Here is a 23,351-nt window from a genome sequence, read left to right on the forward strand (position 1 = left end):
TTCTTTGCTTCCCTATCTTCCCTGTTGTTTCCTTGGGAAATTTGAGGAGTTCCCTTTTGGTGCCCATGGCAGTGAATGACTGCTACCTGTTGCTGTTTTTTGAACTGCTTCCATGAGATGTAAAATCTCAGCCCCATATTTTATAGGGGAGTTTCTTGCATTTAGAAGCCCTCTCTCTTTCCATATAGCTGCGTGGGCATGCAAAACAAGGAAGGCAACCTTGAGATTGAGTACAGTAAACCATTTGGCGTCCTCAGGGATTTGGGTTAATAGGTTATAAGGATGGCCATGAGGGGATGTATAGGGACCACTGTGTCATTTACTGCTCTAAGGTCTTTTACCATCCTATGTTCCCTGTTTGGCTTAACAACTGGCAGAACAGGAGCACTGCACGGAGACTGGCAGGACACCAAGAGACATGCCTTAAGAATTTATCTATGAGGGGTTGTAAACCCTTCTTTGCTTCCAGCTTTATGGTATATTGTCTTTTGTTAGGATAGGCAATTTCTGGCCTAAGGCTAATTCTTACAGGTTGGGCATTATGGCCCTTCCAGGGATTCCTTTGTCCCATGCTGAAGGGTCCACTGCCTGCAGAATATGGCTGGGAATAGGACCTTGCTCTTCTGGCTGGTCCGTCTTAGTCAAGAGTTAATACAAGGGGTGGCTCGGGGCCTCCTAACCGGAGTATGGCCCCAAGGGAGCTCAGAAGGGCTCTCCCCAGTAGTGGGGTTGGACACGCAGGTACAACTAAAAAGCCATGTGAAACTAACCGCTGCTCAAATTGGCAAGTGAGAGGCCCAGTAAAGTAATGGGTGCGAGGCTTTCTGTTGACACCAGTCACGGTACAGCTTTTGGAGGAAGGAGGTCCAGTGTGAGAAATTAAGACAGAGTAAGTGGCTCCTGTATCAATTAAAAAAATTGATTTTCTTATCTGCCACATCAAGGACTACCCGGAGGTCCTTGATGGAGATAGATATCTTGTTGGGGGGAGGTGCCAGAATCCCCAGGCTGCCTCAGTTGTCCAGCGTGGCCATCTCGGGAGTGGGCCTTCCCCTTCGGGACTGAGGGCAGTCCCTCTTCCAATGACCTGTTTGTTTACACACTGGGCACGGCCCGGGGGGCTCTTTCTGGCAATCTCAGGCCCAGTGGCCAGTTGACTTGCATTTGTAGCACTCCCCCTTGTTGGTCTTACCTCCAGACCGATAGTTCGACTTTTCTTGGCCTCCTTGGGTTATCCTGAGGTCGTAAGCCATGGCTGACAGCAACAACTATCAGTTTTGCATGAGCCCTGGCCTGTCTTTTCTCATGTTGGGTTCTCTCTGCTTCCCCAGCTTGATCTCAGTTATTAAGTACCCCAAAGCCCACATCTAGGAGTTGGGGCATGGGGGCTTGTGAGCCAAATTGTAACTTCTGGAGTTTCTGTCTACTATTAGGTGCGGACTGGCTGATGAAGTGTTGTCCCAGAAGGGACCGACCTTTGGAAGTGGAGGAATCTCTGTTGGTATACTTTTTTTTCTTTTAATTTCTTTATTTTATTTCTTTATTTTTTTGGCTGTGTTGGGTCTTCGCTGCTGCACGTGGGCTTTCTCTAGCTGTGGCGAGCGGGGGCTACTCTTCGTTGCGGTGCACGGGCTTCTCATTGTGATGACCTCTCTTGTTGTGGAGCACTGGCTCTAGGTGCGTGGGCTTCAGTAGTTGTGGCATGTGGGCTCAGTAGTTGTGGCTCATGAGTTCTAGAGCACAGGCTCAGTAGTTGTAGAGCACGGGCTTAGTTGCTCCGTGGCATGTGGGATCCTCCCGGACCAGGGCTCGAACCCGTGTCCCCTGCATTGGCCACTGTGCCACCCGGGAAGTCCCCAAATTTCCAATTCTTAAGGATACACTCTAGAGGTGTCTCTTCTGGCTTGGAGGGGGATCCTCCCATGCTGAGTAACCTGCAACCGAGAACACGAGAGTACTCCTAGAATTGAATCTGGTGTCCTGGAAACATTTACCAGGAGACTTTAACCTAAAGGGGTTCAGGGCGTCCCCCAAATTCCCTTTGAACCTGATGGGGTTTCAAGCGACCTCTACTCTCCCATCAATTTTTGACCAGACGTCTCTGGCCTTCCTTTGTACCTTGTGCAGGGCATCTCCCTCAGCACGGCCAGAGAAGGGCTTTTGAATCAGTGCAGACCGGTTGCCAGGGCTTTCCTTAAGAGGGATCCCTTGTATACAGAGCTTATGTCCTATGATAAGTCTTCCAACGCTGGGGTGTATTCCTTGCGACTGAGCATCTACAAAATTTGTAATTCGGGCTTCTGGGTAGCGGCCAGCCCGATAGGCTGTCTGTAGCAGTGTGTAGGCTGTCAAGGCCTGGAGTGATGGGGCTGATAGATGCAAAGACAAACCCTTGGAAAGATTGGAGTTGGGTGCTGTGGAAGATGTCATGGGTTTCAAGGCTCGAGGGCCGGGAGGTATAGAAATTCTCATAGTAAATCTCTGGGCATTGAGTGAGGTGAGAGACTAGACAACAGAAGAATCCAAAATCCTTTGCTCTATCTGTCTGGCAGCTAAGTTAGAATTGGGAATTGTCTGACAATTTTGTCTGACACAGGCAGCACTGGGTTTGGCAGGGGCGGGGATGCAGTTTAGGAATAATATCCAGGACATCCTTCCCTAAAAGGGCACGGAGATACGAAGTGAGAAAGAGACCTTGTTGTGCGAGTAAGGTGGGAAGGAAAGGTGTAGTGGAGGGTTCCTTATGGGACAGAGAGAGGGAGAGCAAGAGAGAGACCCCTGGGGCTCCTGCACAGTCGGAAATCATGTTTCCACCATGTCCCAAAGGACAGTGTCAGCTGCCACCCAAGTGTTATTTGAATCTGCATGGCCTGGGAAATTCCCCTGCCACCCCCTATGTTTTTGGGGGGAGCCACGAGGCTGTGAGCGGACAGAGCAAGAGTGAAAGTCAGGGGCCTCAAGCCACAGCTGGGTGAAGCCCGTGGTTTACCTTGACTTCCTGAATTCCTGGGTTTCGGTACCAAATATGATCACGGGTGGCCTTGGCCTGCAGTGGCTTGAAGCAGGATTTCAGTTCCCGGCCAGTGATTGAGGTCAGGTTCCGGCAGTGAGAGCACCAGATCCTAGCCACTAGAACGGTCGTCAGTGACAAAGCCCTGGCCGTACGGCTTTGCAGAAAAAGAATCCCCACAAAGACAGAAAGTAGTGAAACAAGTAAAGTATTTATTAAGAGAAAAAAAGAGTACATTATGTGTGGATAGACACGTGGGCGGGGCTCAGAGAGAGAGTCGTACCCTCATGGCAGCTTGAAGCACTTATATGGAGCATTTCTTCTATGTTTCCTTTGACCAATCATTTTGATTTGCCTGGTTCAGAGTCCATATTTGGTGTATCTCAGGATTTTCCCATGTGTGCATGCACATCTCTTAGCCAAGATGGATTCTACTGAAGAGGCCTATGGGTAGTGAGCATTAGTTGCCATCACTTAGCATCACTTCTCTTTTGACCTCCAAGGAGCCTTTCTGTGCATGTATAGTTGGGGAGGTCTCCTGACTTCAAGAATGAGGAATATAGGGACTTGCCTGGTGGCGCAGTGGTTTGGAGTCCGCCTGCCATTGCAGGGAACATGGGTTCGATCCCTGTTCCGGGAAGATCCCACATGCTGTGGAGCAACTAAGCCCGTATGCCACAACTACTGAGCCTGTGTGCCACAACTACTGGAGCCTGCGTGCCTAGAGCCTGTGCTCCGCAACAAGAGAAGCCACTGCAACGAGAAGCCCACGCACCGCAACGAAGAGTAGCCCCTGCTCGCCACAACTAGAGAAAGCCTGCGCGCAGTAACAAAGACCCAATGCAGCCGAAACTAACTAACTAAATAAATTTATTTTAAAAGAAAAGAATGAGGAATATGTGGTCTCTTATCGTCTATCCCAGGAGGGCCTAGCCTCCTCTCTCAATTTTTCTGTTATTTCCGTCTCGGAGTATTGGTCCACGAGGAACGAACTCAAACTGTTTGCCCTGGGGGCCCATGTGTCTCCTGCCTCAAATTGGGGTTAGAGGAAGCAGAGGAAGAATTGACTGAGCTGGATTTTGGCGGATCAATTGGAGGTAGATGAGTTGAGGGAATAGGAAAAGGGCATTCCAGAATAAAATGTTACAAAAAAAGTACTAAGAATAATGTACCTGTAGTTCAGCTACCCAACTGTTAACATTTTGTTTAGTTTTCTTTTTTTTAAAGAAATCATGACAGACCTCTCAGAAGTGCTCTTTATTCCTCCTTTCCATTTATCCTGGCTTCCACCCCTCCCCACTCTCCTGCCGTCATATTATCACAGTGTGTATTCATATATTCATCTAGTTCATTTTCTATACTTACACACATATATTTTCCATAATCAGTATATACTGTCATTCTATGTATTTTTAAATTTACATAAATCATTTCACATGTACACATAACAGAGCCACAAGGCTAAAACTAACAAATGATTTCTAAACTGTTTTTCCCATTCTCTCCCTCCTTTGCTGGGAACTAAAACTTAAATTCTTTGTTACTGTGCATTCTTTGTTACTGATTAACGTGGGCGGGCATTCTTGCTGTTTTTGCTTGTTCCTCTGATCTTAACTCCAGCCCCAAGACTTTGCTTTAAATACACCAGCTTTCTCCCCAGAAGGCAGGTCATAGTTTTCAAGGCGCTAGTCTGCTACCCTCCTCATTTGCTGGCAAATCAATACATTTCTCTTTCCTTTATCCTCAAAACCTTGTCCTCATTATTCTCATTTGGCGAGGGGACAAGGACGGAATTTTCGGTAACATATTCCTTGGCACGTTGCTATTTCAACAACTCTTACGAGCTGTCAAATGTTGATACGTATAGGACTCATTTATTAGTTTTAGTTGTTGTAATATTTTATTGTAGGAACATACCACATTTTATTCATTCATGTCTTATTGTACATTTCCTTTGTTTTCATTTTTCACAGGGAAGTGGGCTTGAACATGAACATTTCTTCTGCACACCTATACACATGAAATTGCTGGGTCATAAAATGCACATTTTAAATTTCACCAAAAGTGGCTATTCTAATTTTTTGCTTCCACCTGGCATCTCTAAGAGTTTCCATTTCCCAGATTTCCTTTTTCCCCTGAAATGGGAAGACTTTAACTTAACATTTATCATCCAGAGATAGTTTTCAAGTGGTCTTATCAGATAATTTCAGTCTAACTTTATTTATATACATTTATTTATTTAGTTTTGGCTGCATTGGATCTTCTTTGCTGTGCACAGGCGAAATTCTCTAGCTGTGGCGAGCAGGGACCACTCTTCATTGGGGTGCACGGGCTCTAGGCACCCACGGCCTTCAGTAGTTGTGGCACACAGGCTCAGTAGCTGTGGCTCGTGGGCTCTAGAGCACTTGTGGCACATGGGCTTAGTTGCTCTGCAGCATGTGGCATCTTCCGGACCAGGGCTTGAACCCGTGTCCCCTGCGTTGGCAGGCGGATTCTTAACCACTGCGCCACCAGGGAAGTCCTCAGTCTAATTTTAGATACATGCAAAGACAGGGCCAGAGGTGGCTTGATGTGGCAGAGAAGCCTTTGAAGGTTTAACTGTAGGGTTTCGGGGACCCTATTACTACTCTTTAGTTTCCCTCAAAGCACTAGCAAATGATAAAGCAAACGAACAAACTGCGAGACCACCGGGAGGTGCCCAGTATGCCCTTGGAGATGGAATCCACCTCGCGCTGATGGCGCCCCCCACCTCACACGGTTGGTATGTCCTGGCGGCAGTCTCCCCCCGCAGTGCGGGTTGGTTCCGTCCCCGGACGCCCGCGCATGCGCCGAGAGCTTGTCTCCCCGCGGTACCTCAGGCGAGCTTCGCGCGCGCTCGCCGACCCTCGTTCCTAAAGTGCTGCGGACGCTCGCGACCGGTGGCACCCGAGAAGAGGGGCTCAGCGAAGCGGCGGGGACCGGTCGGTGAGTACTTGCCGCTTCGGTACACCTCCCGCCCGCCTGCTTCCCGCCTCCTTCTCACCGTCAGGGGGGCCGCGGCCCGCTCCTCTCCCGGAGGGGCGCCTTTGACTTGGGGGTAGGGCCCTCTCCACGGTGAGGCGGGTCTTTCCGGACGCCGAGGTGGGCGCCTCCTGAAGGGACGGCCCTTTGGGACGGCGGGGTAGGCCCCTTGCAAAACCGGGGATGGCCCCTCAGGATACTGGGCGCCTCTCGAGGCCGGGTGGGCCCCTGGTGACGCCGGATGGGCTTCCGCCCTCGGGTGCCCGGACCGCGCCCCTCACACACAGGGTGCGGTCTTCACTGTCCCCGGCGTCCCCCGGCGAAGGGCTCTGGTTCCCGCCAGCCCCTCGAAGGCGTCTTCCTCACGCTGAGCACCCCGCGAGCGGCCTCCGTCCGTGCAGCCTCCTTCCGCGGGGTCCCACAGCCGGGACTTCTCGTGGAGTCAGGGCGACTGGGCCCCTCCGCCCCTTTCTCCTCACGCGCCCTCCCTACTTCAGGCTACTGTTTTGTTGGTGAGTTGTCTAGTTTTTTTGCCCAGATATAAAGATGTTCCTTGGGAATCCTTATCATCATTTACCACTTTCCTCTCCCACAGAACTAGTATGTTTCCGCGCTGTACGCTGATAGTGTTTCAGGCCTTTTACACATTTGTTGAATCTTCACGACAATCTTGTGAGATGGGTACTCTTATCCTCCTCACTTTACATATTAGATAACTGAGGATCGAAGACACACATGGCTTAAGTCGTTGAGCTGCTTTTGAATCCAGCCAGACTGACTCCAGTGTTCTTGTTCTTGTATTTAGTCACTGAGAATGAGTAACACCCAGGAAAAAGTGAAAGTTTATGCTACTGTCTTTATTTTTTTCCTGTCAGAGGCAGTGCCTTTTAGTTGAATCCAAAAATGTATCTCTTTGGAATCAGACACATCGCGCTTCAATTCCCGACTTTCCCATTTACGAACTTAAGAAATTACCAGCTGTTTGATTTTGAATGCTTCCTAACGTGTAAAATCGTGATAAAAATAACGTAAAATAATGATGCCTACCACATAGAGTTATTGGGAGGAGTAACCTCTATAATGCATGTGAGGTACCTAAAATAGTGTCCAAGGACTCAGTAAATAACTGTAATTATTTCTCAGTGTGTTTGGATTCTGTTTTTACACACTCGTCCTAAATTGAGGCTGAGTATAAACTGGAAAATAGAGCATCAGGTGTGTGTGTGTGTGTGTGTGTAGGTGTGCGTTTACCTTTTTTTTAAACTGCAGAAACAGTCAAGCTGATCAGTTGATGAAGAGCTTGGTACCAAGTTTCTTGAATGGTGACTTATTTAGGCGTAAAAGTCAATCATTCATAGAGGACTGTTAAGGTCTCTATGCCCCCAAGCTTTCAGAGCAATTTTGACAGGTTTGGTAGGGAGAATGTCAAGATTTTAAATTATCTTGTCAGTGATTGGTCTTCATATAGATCAAGATGGTGGAAGTGCTGAACAAAAAAGAAAAATAATATCTTCCAAATTGGAGATTTTCAAGGACACTACCAACCTGTGATGTAACAAGTCTCATTTTTGGGTCACCTTTCCTGCTTGTGCATTCTTTAGAGACGTTTTGTTTCTAACTGTCATGATTAAGAAGAGACTGTTGGCATCTAGACACTGTTCCTTCTTTGCAGACACAGTGGTAATTCATTCTGTAGCCTCTGTTCAAGTAATTGAAGATAAGCCATTATTTTAGTGATTTTAATTTTTTTTTTTCATTTTGAAGGGTAGCAACTTAAATAGTAGAATTATATGTTAGGTTGTTCATTTAAATTGGCTGAGCAGTGCCCTTTTTACTCTTAGAATTTCTGTGGAAATAGTGTGGCTAAATCTCATGAAGCACTGGGATTTTGAAATCTGTGGGGTGCCTCTACTTAACACTTCTTACTGATCCCTTATCTGCTGTGATTCTTTGAAAACCCATTTTGAGCCTGAAGGTGGTTCTGTGCTAGGGAGAAGAGTTTTTACTTGTTTAAATATCTTTAAGGAATTACATGTATTTGGTGGTGTAGCTACCACTGCTATCATGTTTGAACGTCCTGGTTTAAATGACTAAATGTACAGGAAACACTTAAAAAGATGAAAACTATTCCTTACGAGGTGTTTTCCTAGGGAACTATGATTCCTCCAGTCTTCCCCCATACTTATCCCTACCTATTCATGATATTCTTTTAGATTCAAGGATCACCTTAAGTCTTATTATTCTCCATATAGCTTCCTACAGCCTATAATAATTTTAGCCTTCTGTGCCTTTATATAGCATTTAGTAATTTAAATATATATAATTTAAATGTATATTTTATTGAATTATATTTAATAATTTAAATATATAAATTATATGCTATAATTTAAATATAAGCATTAAAGTATAATTCATCTAATATTTATGTGTGGATACCTTACATTAGGCAGCAGTTCTAGTTGGAAGAAATCCAAAGATTAAGTCATGGAGTATTGGGAGTCAGGATTTGGAGTCAAGACACAGATGTGCAAGTGCCTGCTTTGTGGCTTTGGGCAAGTTACTTTTCTGAACCTATGTTTCCTCATAATAATTATATATACTTCTTAGGTTTTTATGAGGATTAATTAAAATATTCATTCACTCACAAATACTTATTATTAAAAAAAGCCCTTCTTAAAAAAGTGTTGTTGACATACAGTGAAGTGAACCAACCTTAATTGTATAGCTCACTACATACATCCATGTAACTGCTACCCAAATAAAGATATGGAACATTTCCAGCACCTCAGAAGGGTCACCTGTGCCCCTTCCCAGTCAGTACCCTCCAGAGATAACTAGTGTTCTGACTTGGTCACAGTAGGTTAATTTTTTTTAAACAGCTTTATTGAGATATAATTCATATACCATACAATTTACCCACTTAAATATACAATTCAGTGGCTTTTAGTATTTTCACAGTTGTGTAACCATCACAACAACCAATTTTAGAACATTTCTTCACCCCAGAGAGAAACTCCATACCCCTAAGCCATCAGTACCAATCCCCCGAGCCCTAAGCAATCACTGATCTACTCTCTGTCTATACAGATTTACCAATATGGATATTTCATGTAAATGGAGTCATACAGTATGTGGTCCTTCTGGCTTCTTTTTACTTAGCATGATGTTTTCAAGCTTTATGTATGTTGTTACGTGTATCAGGCTTCATTTCTTTTTATTGCTGGATAATTTTCCGTTGTATGGATGTGACATTATTCCTTCATCTGTTGATGGATAGTTGGGTTGTTTCCATTGTGGGGCTCTCATGAGTAATGCTGCTTTGTGAACATTTATGTACAAGATTTTGTGTGGACATAAATTTTAATTTCTTCTGGCTATTTACCTAGGAGTGGAATTGCTGAGTCGTATGGTAACTCTAATTTTAACATTTTGAGGAACTGCTAGACTGTTTTCGAAAGAGGCTTCACTATTTTACATATCCACCAGTAGTGTATGAGGGTTCAATTTCTCCAAATCCTTGCCAACACTTGTTATTGTATGTCTTTTTAAATTTTATTTTGAAATTTTTTATAAGTTTTAAAAAATGTTTTACTTATTTTATTTTTATTTATTTTTGGCTGCGTTGGGTCTTCGTTGCATGCAGGCTTTCTCTAGTTGCAACTGCAAGCAGGGGCTACTCTTCGTTGCTGTGCATGGGCTTCTCGTTGCGTTGGCTTCTCTTGTTGCGGAGCATGGGGTCTAGTCGTGCGGGCTTCAGTAGTTGTGGCTCTCGGGCTCTAGAGCGCAGGCTCAGTAGTTGTGGCGCATGGGCTTAGTTGCTCCGCGGCATGTGGAATCTTCCCGGACCAGGGCTCGAACCCATGTCCCCTGCATTGGCAGGCGGATTCTTAACCACTGCGCCACCAGGGAAGCCTTATTGTATGTCTTTTTGATCATACACCCATTCTGGTGGGTGTAAAGTGGTATCACATCGTGGTTTTGATTTGCATTTCCCTGATGGCTGTTCGTATTAAACATCTTTTCACGCATTTGCTTGTCATCTGTAAATAATCTTTGGAGAAATGTGTACTTCGATTCTTTGGCTAATTTTTTTTTGCGGTACGCGGGCCTCTCACTGTTGTGGCCTCTCCCGTTGCGGAGCACTGGCTCCAGACGCTCAGGCTCAGCAGCCATGGCTCACGGGCCCAGCCGCCTTGCGGCATGTGGGATCCTCCCGGACTGGGGCACGAACCCGTGTCCCCTGCATCGGCAGGCGGACTCTCAACCACTGTGCCACCAGGGAAGCCCCCTTTTTTTTTTGATTGTGGAAATCGTCCACGTTTTATTCAGTATGAGAGAAAAAGCAACAGAAAAGAGATTACATTCAGTGTGATTTTCAGCATCCTAGAAACACCATTATTTATGTAGAGCAGAGATAAAGTTGTAAGCAGATAATGTGGCAATGGATTTCACCTTATTCTGGCACAACCTAATTTTGGCTGCCTTGCCAGGTGAATCCAGTAAACAGAGACCCTCTTTTCAAACCAGTTTTAGGGGACGTGCTACTATTCTTACTACTGTTAGCCTCTTCTCATCAGGTCACCCTTTATTCCTGTAGCCCTATCTACTCACTAGATAGCGTTTCAGTTTTCTGTTCTCTAAAGGTTCCAAAAGAGTCTGTCTATTGATTTCATCACCCAAAACCGAGGTATATGGTTGAGTCAGTGTGTATGTGTGTATGTGTGTGTGTTCATGAGAGAGACAGAGATAGAGCAAAGACATAGTAGAGGGAGAGAGAGAGAGAGGGAAAGTTATAAAAATAATCCCTTTTACGGTTTTGTTTTTCAAGTATGGGACTATGTTGTTTTTTTTCCTTTTAGTTTGTTTAATTAATTAATTAATTAATTATTTTGGCTGCGTTGGGTCTTCATTGCTGCATGCAGGCTTTCTCTAGTTGTGGCGAGCGGGGGCTGCTCTTCATTGTGGTGTGCGGGCTTCTCATTACGGTGGCTTCTCTTGTTGCAGAGCATGGGCTCTAGGCGCGTGGGCTGCAGTAGTTGCAGCACATGGGCTCAGTAGTTGTGGCACGTGGGCCCTAGAGCACGTGGGCTTCAGTGGTTGCCGTGCATGGGCTCAGTAGTTGTAGCTCGCGGGCTCTAGAGCGCAGGCTCAGTAGTTACAGCACACGGGCTTAGTTGCTGTGTGGCATGTGGGATCTTCCTGGACCAGGGATTGAACCCATGTTCCCTGCATTGGCAGGCGGTTTCTTAACCACTGCGCTACCAAAGGAGTCCCCGGGACTATGGTTTTGGATCAGCATAGTTTCTCTGGTTTTTTTCAACCAAAATATTTTCTAATAAAACTCCTCCAGGGCTTCCCTGGTGGCGCAGGTGGTGGTTGAGAGTCCGTCTGCTGATGCAGGGGACATGGGTTCATGCATCAGTCTGGGAAGATCCCACGTGCCGCCGAGCGGCTGGGCCCGTGAGCCATGGCCGCTGAGCCTGCGCGTCCGGAGCCTGTGCTCTGCAACGGGAGAGGCCACAACAGTGAGAGGCCTGCGTACCGCAAAAACAAACAAACAAACAAACAAACAAAAACTCCTCCAAATTTTGCTTATTTGGCATGGGATCACTTCTCTAGTCTTTAGTGATGATTTGAAAATTCCTGTTTTTTTAAAATTAATTTTTATTGAAGTATAGTTACTTTACAATGTTGTGTTAGTTTTTGCTGTACAGCAAAGTGAATCAGCTATATGTATACATATAGCCCCTCTTTTTTGGATTTCCTTCCCATTTAGGTCACCACAGAAAATTGAGTAGAGTTGCCTGTGCTGTACAGTAGGTTCTCATTAGTTATCTGTTTTATACATAGTAGTGTATGTATGTCAGTCCCAGATTCCCAATTCATCCCGCTCCCTCCTTCCCCACCCTGGTATCCATACATCCATTCTCTACATCTGTGTTTCTATTTCAGCTTTGCAGATAAGTTCATCTGTATCATTTTTCTGGATTCCACATATAAGCAATATTATACGATATTTTTCTCTTTCTGATTTACTTCACTCTGTATGGCAGTCTCTGGGTCCATCCACGTCTCTGCAGATTGCACAGTTTCATTCCTTTTTATGGTTAATATTCCACTGTATATATGTACCACATCTTTATCCATTTTTCTGTCGATGGACATTTAGGTTTGCTCCATGTCCTGGCCATTGTAAATAGCGCTGCAGTGAACATTGGGGTGCATGTATCTTTTTTTTTTTTTTTTTTTTGCTGTACGCGGGCCTCTCACTGCTGTGGCCTCTCCTGTTGCGGAGCACTGGCTCCGGACACACAGGCTCCGCGGCCATGGCTCGCGGGCCTAGCCGCTCCACGGCATGTGGGATCTTCCCAGACCGGGGCACGAACCCGTGTCCCCTGCATCGGCAGGCGGACTCTCAACCACTGCGCCACCAGGGAAGCCCCGCATGTATCTTTTTGAATTATGGTTTTCTCCGGGTATATGCCCAGGAGTGGGATTGCTGGGTTATATGGCAGTTCTGTTTTTAGTTTTTTAAGGAACCTCCGTGCTGTTCTCCGTATTGTCTGTATCAATTTACATTCCCACCAACAGTGCAAGAGTGTTTCCTTTTCTCCACAGCCTCTCCAGAATTTATTGTTTGTAGATTTTTTTGATGATGGCCCTTCTGACTGGTGTGAGGTGATACCTCATTGTAGTTTTGATTTGCATTTCTCTAATAATTAGTGATCTTGGGCATCTTTTCATGTGTTTATTGGCCACGTGTATGTCTTCTTTGGAGAAATATCTATTTAGGTCTTCCGCCCATGTTTTGATTGGGTTGTTTGTATTTTTGATATTGAGCTGCATGTGTTCTTTGTATATTTTGGAGATTAATCCCTTGTCAATTGCTTCGTTGGCAAATATTTTCTCTGGTTCCGAGGGTTGGCTTTTCATTTTGTTATAGTTTCCTTTTATGTGCAAAAGCTTTTAAGTTTAATTAGGTCCCATTGTTTATTTTTGTTTTTATTTTCATTAGTCTAGGAGGTGGGTCTTTTAAAAAAGATCTTGCTATGATTTATGTCAGAGAGTGTTCTGCCTATGTTTTCCTCTAAGAGCTTTATAGTGTCCGGCCTTACATTTAGGTCTTTAATCCATTTTGAGTTTTATTCTTGTGTATGGTGTTAGGGAGTGTTCTAATTTCATTCTTTTACATGTAGCTGTCCTGTCCAGTTTTCCCAGCACCACTCTGGCTAATTTTTTTTTTTTTTTTTTTTTTTTTTTTTTTGCGGTACGCGGGCCTCTCACTGTTGTGGCCTCTCCCGTTGTGGAGCACAGGCTCCGGACGCATTGGCTCAGTGGCCATGGCTCACGGGCCCAGCTACTCTGCGGCATGTGGGATCTTCCCAGACCGGGGCACGAACCCGTGTCCCCTGCATTGGCAGGCGGACTCTCAACCACTGCACCACCAGGGAAGCCCACCACCACCATAATCAAGATACAGAACACTTATCTCAGGAGGTACCCTTGTGCCCGTTATCAGTCATTTCTCTCTCTCCCCCAGTCTGCCCTGAGGCAATTACTTGTTTGTTTTCTTTTCACTATTGATTATATTAGTCTTTTCTAGAATTTCATATACAGGCATATCTCAGATCTTGTGGTTCCTCACGCTGGTCAAAATGACTATCAAAACGTCTACAAATAACAAATGCTGGAGAGAGTGTGGAGAAAAGGGAACCCTTTTACACTGCATCAATGTAAATTGATGCAGCCACTATGGAAAACAGTTATGGAGGTTCCTTACAAAAGTAAAAGTAGAGATACCATATGATCCAGTAATCCTACTCCTAGGCATATATCCAGAAAAGATGAAAACTCTAATTTGACCTGCTGTATAAAACAAAAAACCTCTAATTTGAGAAGATACAGATACCCCAATGTTCATAACAGCACTATTTACAGTAGCCAGGATATGGAAGCAACCTAGATGCCCATCAATAAATGATTGGTTTAAGAAGGTGTGGTGTGTGTGTGTGTGTGTAAAATGGAATATTACTCAGCCATGAAAATGAATGAAACAATGCCATTTTCAGCAACATGGATGGCCCTAGAGATTATCATGCTAAGTGAAGTCAGAAAGACAAGTATATAATAATACTTATATGTGGAATCTAAAAAATAATACAAATGAATCTGTATATAAAACAGAAACAGACTCACAGACATAGAAAACAAACTTACGGTTACCAATGGGGAAAGGCAAGGGTGGGGAGGGATAAATTAGGAGTAGGGGATTAACAGATACAAACTACTATACATAAAATGGATAAGCAGCAAGGATTTACTGTATAACACAGGGAACAACAATATTTGGTATCTTATAATAACCTGTAAGGGAAAATAATCTGAAAAAAAAAAACGGAATCACCTTGCTGTACACCTGGAACCAACACAGTATTGTAAATCATCAGTAAAAAATTTATCTATTAGCTTAATATTTTCTTCTTTTCTGTGTGATTTCTTCTATTTCTTCAAGACTTAAGTCATTAAAAAATATGCATTAAGAATAGAAATTTGTTTGTGTTTAGCTTTGATTCTTATGATAGGGAATGATTTTGTGAATGACTCTGGATTGGAAGTGTTTTATTACTATCCTCTCTTAATACTAGGATTGTACAGACTTTTTTTTTTTTTTTGTGGTACGCGGGCCTCTCACTGCTGTGGCTCCTCCCGTTGCGGAGCACAGGCTCCGGATGCGCAGGCTCAGCGGCCGTGGCTCACGGGCCTAGCCGCTCCGTGGCACGTGGGATCTTCCCAGACTGGGGCACAAACCCGTGTCCCCTGCATCGGCAGGTGGACTCTCAACCACTGCACCACCAGAGAAGCCCTATTTTATTTTTTTAAAATTGCTTTGCCTTAAAAAAATAATAATAATTTGGTTGCATTGGGTTTTAGTTGCGGCAGGCAGGCTCCTTATTTGTGGCATGCGAACTCTTAGTTGCAGCATGCATGTGGGACCTAGTTCCCTGACCAGGGATCAAACCTGGGCCCCCTGCATTGGGAGCGTGGAGTCATATCCACTATGCCACCAGGGAAGTCCCTAAGGTGGTTCTTTTTTTTTTTTTAAATGAATTTATTTATTGGCCGTGTTGGGTCTTTGTTGCTGTGCACGGGCTTTCTGTAGTTGTGGCGAGTGGGGGCTACTCTTCGTTGTGGTGCGTGGGCTTCTCATTGTGGTGGCTTCTCTTGTTGCGGAGCATGGGCTCTAGGCCCGCGGGCTTCAGTAGTTGTGGCACTCAGGCTCAGTAGTTGTGGCACACGGGCTTAGTTGCTCTGTGGCATGTGGGTCTTCCTGGACCAGGGCTCAAACCCGTGTCCCCTGCATTGGCAGGCGGATTCTTAACCACTGCGCCACCAGGAAAGTCCTAAGGTTGTTCTTTATAAATCAGTGACTATTTAAGTCATTAAGTCTCTGCTTTGGTTATAATGTAAAATCATCTGGGGAGGTTTGTTTTTTAATTTAGGTAGAATTCATAGAACGTAAAATCCAACATTTTAGTCATTTTAAAGTGTATAATTAAATAGCTTTTCATACATTCAAAATGTTGTGCAGCTATCACCACTTTCTAATTTTAAACATTTTCATCACCCCAAAAAGAAACCCTATAGTCATTAAGTAGTCACTCTATATTTGTCTTTCCTCCAACTTCTAGCAGTCTTAATCTGCTTTCTGTCTCTGTAGATTTGTCTATTCAGGATGTTTCATATAGACAGAATCATACAATATGTGGCCTTTTGTGTTTGGCTGCTTTCATTTAACATAATGTTTTCAAGGTTTATCCATGTTGTAGCATGTATCAGTACTTTATTCCTTTTGAAGGCTGACCAATATTCCATTTTATGGATGTCCCACATTTTATGTATCCATTCATCATTTGGATTATTTGCATTTTTTGGCTATTATGATTAAGGCTGTTATGAACATTTAAGTACAAGGTTTTTTTTGAATACTTTTTAATTTTCTTGGGTGTTTACCTGGGAGTAGAATTGCTAAGTGTATTTTAACTTTTGCGGAATTGCCAAGCTATTTTCCACAGCAGCTGCAGAATTTTATATTTTCACTAGTAGTGGATGAAAGTTTTAATTTCTCTGCATCCTTGGGACTTCCTTGGTGGTACAGTGGTTAAGAATCTGCCTGCCAACGTAGGGGACACAGGTTCGAGCCCTGGTCCGGGAAGATCCCACATGCCGTGAAGCAACTAAGCCCATGTGCCACAACTACTGAACCTGTGCTCTAGAGCCTGTGAGCCACAGCTGCTGAGCCCATGTGCCACAACTACTGAAGCCCACATGCCTAGAGCTGGTGCTCCGCAACAAGAGAAGCCACCACAATGAGAAGCCCGTGCACCGCAATGAAGAGTAGCCCCTGCTTGCTGCAACTAGAGAAAGCCCTCACACAGCAACAAAGACCCAACGCAGCCAATAAATAAATAAATAAATAAATGTATAAAAAATTTCTCCACATCCTTGACAACATTTGCTGCTTTCTTAAAATAAAAAACCCCCCACAACTTTGAGATATGATTCACTTACCATATAATCCACCCACTTAAACTATACAATTGAAATTAAAAAACAGAACTGCCATATGATCCAGCAATTTCACTTCTGAGTATTTACCCGAAGAAAACAAAAACACTAATTTGAAAAGATATATGCACACCAGTGTTAATTGCAGCATTATTTACAGTAACCAAGATATGGAAGCAACCTACATGTCTATTGATAGGTTAGTGGATAAAAAAGAAGTCGTACACACACACACACACACACACAGTGAAATATTACTGAGCCATAAAAAAATGAAATGTTGCCATTTGGAACAGCATAGATAGATTTAGAGGGTATTATGCTAAATGAAATAAGTCTGACAGAAAAAGGCAAGTACAGATGTGTGATCTCAATTATATGTGGAATCTAAAAAACAAAACAGACTCATAGATACAGAGAATAAACTGGTGGTTGCCAAAGGGGAGGGGGATTGGAGATGGGGCAAAATGGATGAAAGGGATTGAGGTATAAATCTCTAGTTATAAGATAAATAAGCCACGAGGATGTAATAGCCTAAGGAATATGGTCAGTTATACTTTAATAGTTTTGCATGGGGGCAGATGAGTTACTGGACTTATTATGGTGATCATTTCGTAACGTATGCAAATGTCAAATCACTAATATACCTGAAAATAACATAATGTTGTACATCAATTATATTTTCAATTAAAAAACATACAGTTGAAAAGTATAGAATTTTAAAACATTTTATTACCTCAAAAAAGAAATCTCTCTGCCCCTTAGTGGTTACTCTTCAACTCTTCCAATCCCCCTGTCCTTGACAACCACTAATCTACTTTCTGTGTTTATAGATTTGCTCTTCTGGATGTTTCATATAAATGAAATCATATAATATGTGAGATTTTGTGACTGCCTTCTTTGACTAAACATGTTTTCAAGGTTTATTCATGTTGTAGCCTGTATCAATACTTCATTCCTTTTTTTCTTCCCCCACAGTGACTGCACCATTTTACATTCCCATCAGCAATATACTAGGATTCCAATTTCTCCATATCCTCGTCAGCACTTGTTATTTTCCATTATTTTTTTAATAGCAATCATTAGTGGGCTTTGCATTTGCCTGATGACTAATTATGTTGAACACCTTTTCATGTGCTTACTGGTCGTTTATATATCTTCTTTGGAGAAATGTGTGTTCATATTCTTTGCCCATTTTATAGTTGGTTTATTTGCCCTTTTACTGTTGAGTTGCAAGAGTTCTTTATATATTCTGTATACAGTTCCTTTATTACATAGATGCTTTGCAAATATTTTTCTCATTCTTTATTATTTTTTTAAACTTTTCTTAATATTATGGTTTGAAGCACAAAGGTTTTTAATAAGATGAAGCCCAGTTTATCTGTTCTTTCTTTTGTTGCTTATGCTTTTTTTAAAAAATACATTTGTTTATTTTATTTATTTATTTTTGGCTACGTTGGGTTTTTGTTGCTGCACACAGGCTTTCTCCAGTTGCGGCAAGCGGGGACTGCTCTTCATTGTGGTGTGTGTGCTTCACTGCGATGGCTTCTCTTTTGCAGAGCATGGGCTCTAGGCATGCAGGCTTCAGTAGTTGTTGCACGTGCACTCAGTAGTTGTGGATCACGGTCTCTAGAGTGCAGGCTCAGTAGTTGTGGCACATGGGCTTAGTTGCTGTGTGGCATGTGGGATCTTCCTAAACCAGGGTTTGAACCCATGTCCCATGCATTGGCAGGTGGATTCTTAACCACTGCGCCACCAGGGAAGTCCCATTGTTGCTTATGCTTTTGATGTCATATTTAACAAACTATTGCCTGTCCAAGATGACAAAGCTTTATGCATATGTTTTGCTTAAGAATTTTATAGGTTTTGCTCTTCCTTTCAGGTCTTTGATCCATTTATTTTGTGCAGTTCTTTATTATGTGAGGTAGAGGTCCAGTTTCATTCTTTTGCATTTGGATATCTGGTTGTCCCAGTACCATTTGTTGAAGAGACTTATACTTTGCCCATTGAATTATCTTGGTACTTTTGTCGAAAGCAATTGATAGCAAACGTGTGGGTGTTTTCTTGACTCTCACATAATGAATAGTTCTTCTATTCCGTTTATCTTTATTTCTATTCTTGTGCCAGTGCCACATGGTCTTGATGATGTAGCTTTGTAGTAAGTTTTGAAATTGAGATGTGTGAGTCCTTCAGCTTTGTTCCTTTTTTTTCAAGATTATTTTGGCTATTCTGGGACCTCTGTTTTTCCATGTGAATTTTAGGATCAACTTGTCTGTCTACAAAAAAGCCAATAGGAATTGTATTAGGGATTATGTTGTATCTGTAGAGCAATTTGGGGAATATTGTTTTCTTAACAAGGTCAGGTCTTCCAATTCATGAACATGGGATGTCTTTGCATTTACTTAGATCTTTTATATCTTTCAACAATATTTTAAAGTTTTTAGTTGCAGGTCTTGCACTTTTGTTAAATTTTGTTAAGAATTTTATTATTTTTTTTTAAGAATTTTATTATTTTTGATGCTATTAAGAATGGAATTTAAAATTTTCATTTTTGGATTATTTATTGCTAGTAGATAGCAGTATAATTGATTTTTGTATATTTACCTTGTATCCAGCAATCTTGCTGAACTTGTTCATTAGTTATAACAGTTTTTTAGTGGATTTCTTAGTTTTTTTTTTAAAATACAAGATCATGCCATCTACAAAAGGCAGTTGTTTTACTTCTTCCTTTGCTATTTGGGTGTCTTTTATTTCTTCTTCTTGCTTAATTGACCTGTCTAGAGCCTCCAGTATAATGTTCAATAGAAATGATGAAAGCAGACATTCTTGTCTTGTTCCTGTCCTAAGCGAAAAGCATTTAGTCTTTCACCTTTAAGTATGATATTAGCAGTGGGTATTTTGAAGATGTCCTTTATTGGGTTGAAGCATTGGTATTAAAAAAAAAACTTTTAAGTAAATAATAATATAGCCAAGAGGACCAATTATTTAAGTTAATGTTTAAGGAACTAGGATAAATTATTGTATTTTTCCTATTGAAATATCGCTGAAGAGATGAGGTTTACATATTTATATATGTATTTTTTCCTTTATAGAAAAAATACAAATCTTAATGAGTAGTAGAAGAGTTCAGAAATCCAGTTTTACTTCTGTTAGATGTATATCTTTTTTTTTTTTACATGACCAAATTACAAATAGCATCTAAAAAACTTATACTTTAAGTAAATTATTTTTCCTTGTATTTCAGACAAAAGGATGCCACGGAGAAAGAAAAAAGTTAAAGAAGGCTCTGAAGCTCAGAACCTGGAGAAGAAAGATATAGAAACTACCAGTTCTGTCAATGTGAAGAAGCGTAGACTTGAGGATGCATTCATTGTGATATCTGATAGTGATGGAGAGGTCAGTATTATGAAGAGTAGAGCTCTAGGTCTCAAACTAGGCCTCCTTATCTGTGACTGGTTTGTTTTGTGAGACTATACCTTAATGACACCATGCAGTTTTTTGATTTTTTTTTTTTTTTTAATTTTAAATTTTTTTTTAGTTTTTTTTTTTTTTTTTTTTGATGTGGACCATTTTAAAGTCTTTATTGAATTTGTTACAATATTGCTTCTGTTTTATGTTTTGGCTTCTTGGCCGGGAGGCATGTGGGATCTTAGCTCCCTGACCAGGGATCAAACCTGCACCCCCTGCATTGGAAGGCGAAGTTTTAACCACTGGACCGTCAGGGAAGTCCTGACCATTCAGTTTTTACTTAGCTTCATTTTGATTTGTAAATGGAATTAAGAATTACTTAATAGAAAGAAATCATACTGTTTGGCTGAGGATGGATCATAGTTCCTCAGTTTTATATTAACTGAAGGTGATATTTTAAAACTATTTGAATAAGTTAGATGTGAATCTTAATTTTCATATGTCTGGAAAGTGAGAGAAAGACAATGGAAATGCCTTTTAAGTCTCTAGATATACTCTGTCCAATGTGGTAGCAACTAGCCACCTGTAGCTATTTAAATTAAATTAATTAAAATTAAATACAAGGAAAAATCAGTTCCTCTCTTGCACTAGTCACCTCTAGTACCTGCTGTGTTAGCGCAGGTATAGAACATTTCCTTCATTGTAGAAAGCTTTGTTGGACAGTGCTGTAATAGATCTTAACATGTTTCCTTTGTTCCCTATTTCCATTTGTTAATTGGAGATTTGTACCTGTCTATAGGTCACATCCAGTAAGGCAGTGAAGTAAGTCATAGTTTTTTCCTCTAAGTTTACCTCTCGCTCTTCTTTATCTTCTATCTCATTTGATGGTAGAACCACTCATTTACCTCAAGTTATAAAGCTCAGAATTATCCCTAACTCTTTCCTCTATCTCATGTTTTATACCTAATCATTCAGCACATCCTTTAGCTTTTTTAATATGATTTTTATTTTTTTTTTAAGTTTAATTTATTTTTATTTTTGGCTGCGTTGGGTCTTTGTTGCGGCATGTGGGATCTTCGTTGTGGCGCTCAGGCTTCTCTCTAACTGTGGCGTGAGGGTTTTCTCTCTCTGATTATGGCGCATGGGCTCCAGAGTGTTGGTCTTTGTAGTTGTGGCTCTCGGGCTCCAGAGCACGTGGACTTTGTAGTTTGAGGCACACGTTCTCTAGTTGAGGTGTGCGGGCTCAGTAGTTGCCCCGTGGCATGTGGGATCTTAGTTCCCCGACCAGGGATCGAACCTGCATCGCCTGCATTGGGAGGCAGATTCTTTACCACTGAACCACCAGGGGAGTCCCACATCCTTTAGTGTTTAACCTCTTAAATGACACTCACATCTGTCCTTCCTGTTCCATTTTTCATTTCTTTTCTTGATCACTTGTTATTTGAGTTCTTATAGCAGACACTTAACTTGCTTCTCTGCCTTCAGTTTTTTCTCTGTAAATTTCACTTAGCTTACTCCAGCTTTCTTCTAAGAATTTAAATTTTAGATCTTTGTACTTGCTTAGAAATCCTTGACTCCATAATCCCTACAAAATCAGTTTAGAATTTTAATGTGGTATTCTATCAGAACCTTTACAGTCTGAATAGTCTCATTTATATTCTTATCAGTAGTGTGTTAATTTCCTTGTTCCCTGCAAAGATTATTATGACATTTTTTATTTTTCCCAACTTGATAATCAGAAGTATGTTTTTAATAATAAGCAAGATGGAACATTTTTTCATATTTCTGTTGGATATTTGTTTTTTGGGGGGGAACTTTCTTGTAGTCTGATTTTTAATTAGGATTTTGTCTAAATAGTTCTTTTTTAAAGTATAAAAGTATAAAGAAGAGAACAATCCATTGATGCTACTATTTGGATAACTAAACTTAATATTGACAAGAGTAAAATAGTTATACACATACAGATATATTAAAAAGTTATATACATACCTGTTAAAAAATCAAAACAGAATAAAAACAGTTCAAAAGTGTTTGAAAATAAAACAGTATAGGAAGGTGTAAAATGAGGATGTACATCTGAGTCAGTGTACCTTTAATGAAAGGTAACAGTTTCTTCTGTATTCTTCCAGAAAAAAAAAACTTTATACATAATACCATCAATAAAAACTTTTACAGGAAAGGAATCATGTGACATAATGTTTTGCTTTTTCACTTAATATTACTTGTAGATCTTTCTATAACAGCACATACAGATTTATCTCATTAAATTTTTAAAAATTGTCAAATATATTGTATGTACAGGAGAGTGCATAATATGTAAAGGCATAGTTTAAAAAAAAGAATTTGAACACATACATTCACCATATTTGAAGCCCTCTTGAGTTAGTGTGGACCCTCCCCAAATGCATCTCTTTCCACACATCCAGAGGTAACTACTATATTTATCTTTCCATTCTTTTCTTTACATTGCTACCACATTTACATGTGTCTCTAAACAGTGTACATTTATATTGAAAAACTGAGTCTCAGTGGTTAGGCACTTCTACCAATGTTTTTCAGCAATCCTTTCTGCAAAGATTTGAAATTTCACCTTTATTGTAAATTAAAATCTTGTCTGTAAATAGGTTAGTTTTTGGATTTTCTATTTTGTTCCATTGATCTATAACATATTTTTGAAATAAATATTCAGTTGATTATCTTATGTTTTTTAGGTAGGCACTTATATCTGCTAATAATGATAATTTTTCTCTTTTCCTTTCTAGTGTTTACAATTAACTTTTTTGCTTGTTTTATTGCATTGACTATAGACTCCACAATAATGTTGATTGATATCAGTGATAGAGTACATCTTTATCTTGATCTTGAATTTAATTGTGGAAGTATTCTGGTGTTTTGTTATTTGTTTCATATTTCTGTTCTTTATTATGTTTCAGAAATATTCTTTAACTGCTTATTTACTATTAGTATTTTTAGAAATGTATGTTTAATCAAATTTCATTATTTAGCAAGATGATGATACAGTTTTTCTCCTATTATCAGTTAATATTATATATTAATACATTTTTAAATTTTGGAACATCTTCGCATTTCTGGAGTAAATCTTACTTGGTCATGATGTATTACATTAACATAATATTGAATTTTCTTTCTCAGTATATCATTTATGAGTTTGCATCTGTATTCCTAGTGGCGTTTGTTTTATGTAATTGTCTTTTTTTGGTATTGTTTTCATCAGATTTTAGGACTAGGTTTATGATTTTGTTTCTGTTTCATAGATAGGTTCGTGTTGTATTTTAGGTTCCACATGTAAGTGATATCATATGGTATTTGTCTTTCTCTTTCTGACTTAATTCACTCAGTATGATAA

General features: G+C 41.1%; 1 protein-coding gene across 5 annotated transcripts in view; it reads left to right on the forward strand.

The window, feature by feature from the left end:
• UIMC1 (ubiquitin interaction motif containing 1) overlaps positions 1–23,351 on the forward strand; it is a 191,757-nt gene that overhangs the window by 54,573 nt on the left and 113,833 nt on the right. The window contains exons 1-2 of one of the 5 annotated variants that reach the window (XM_082622706.1): positions 5,869–5,974; positions 19,821–19,972. In XM_082622706.1, coding sequence (XP_082478832.1) covers positions 19,829–19,972 — 144 coding nt within the window. In that variant the 5' untranslated portion in view covers positions 5,869–5,974; positions 19,821–19,828. Of the gene's footprint in view, positions 1–5,868; positions 5,975–6,211; positions 6,523–19,820; positions 19,973–23,351 lie in introns of those variants that run through there. The other 4 variants (XM_082622705.1, XM_082622704.1, XM_082622708.1 and 1 more) reach the window with 4 other exon arrangements.

The sequence above is a fragment of the Mesoplodon mirus genome (assembly GCF_964341445.2).
Source record: "Mesoplodon mirus genome assembly, chromosome: 5".
NCBI classification, from domain to species: domain Eukaryota; kingdom Metazoa; phylum Chordata; class Mammalia; order Artiodactyla; family Ziphiidae; genus Mesoplodon; species Mesoplodon mirus.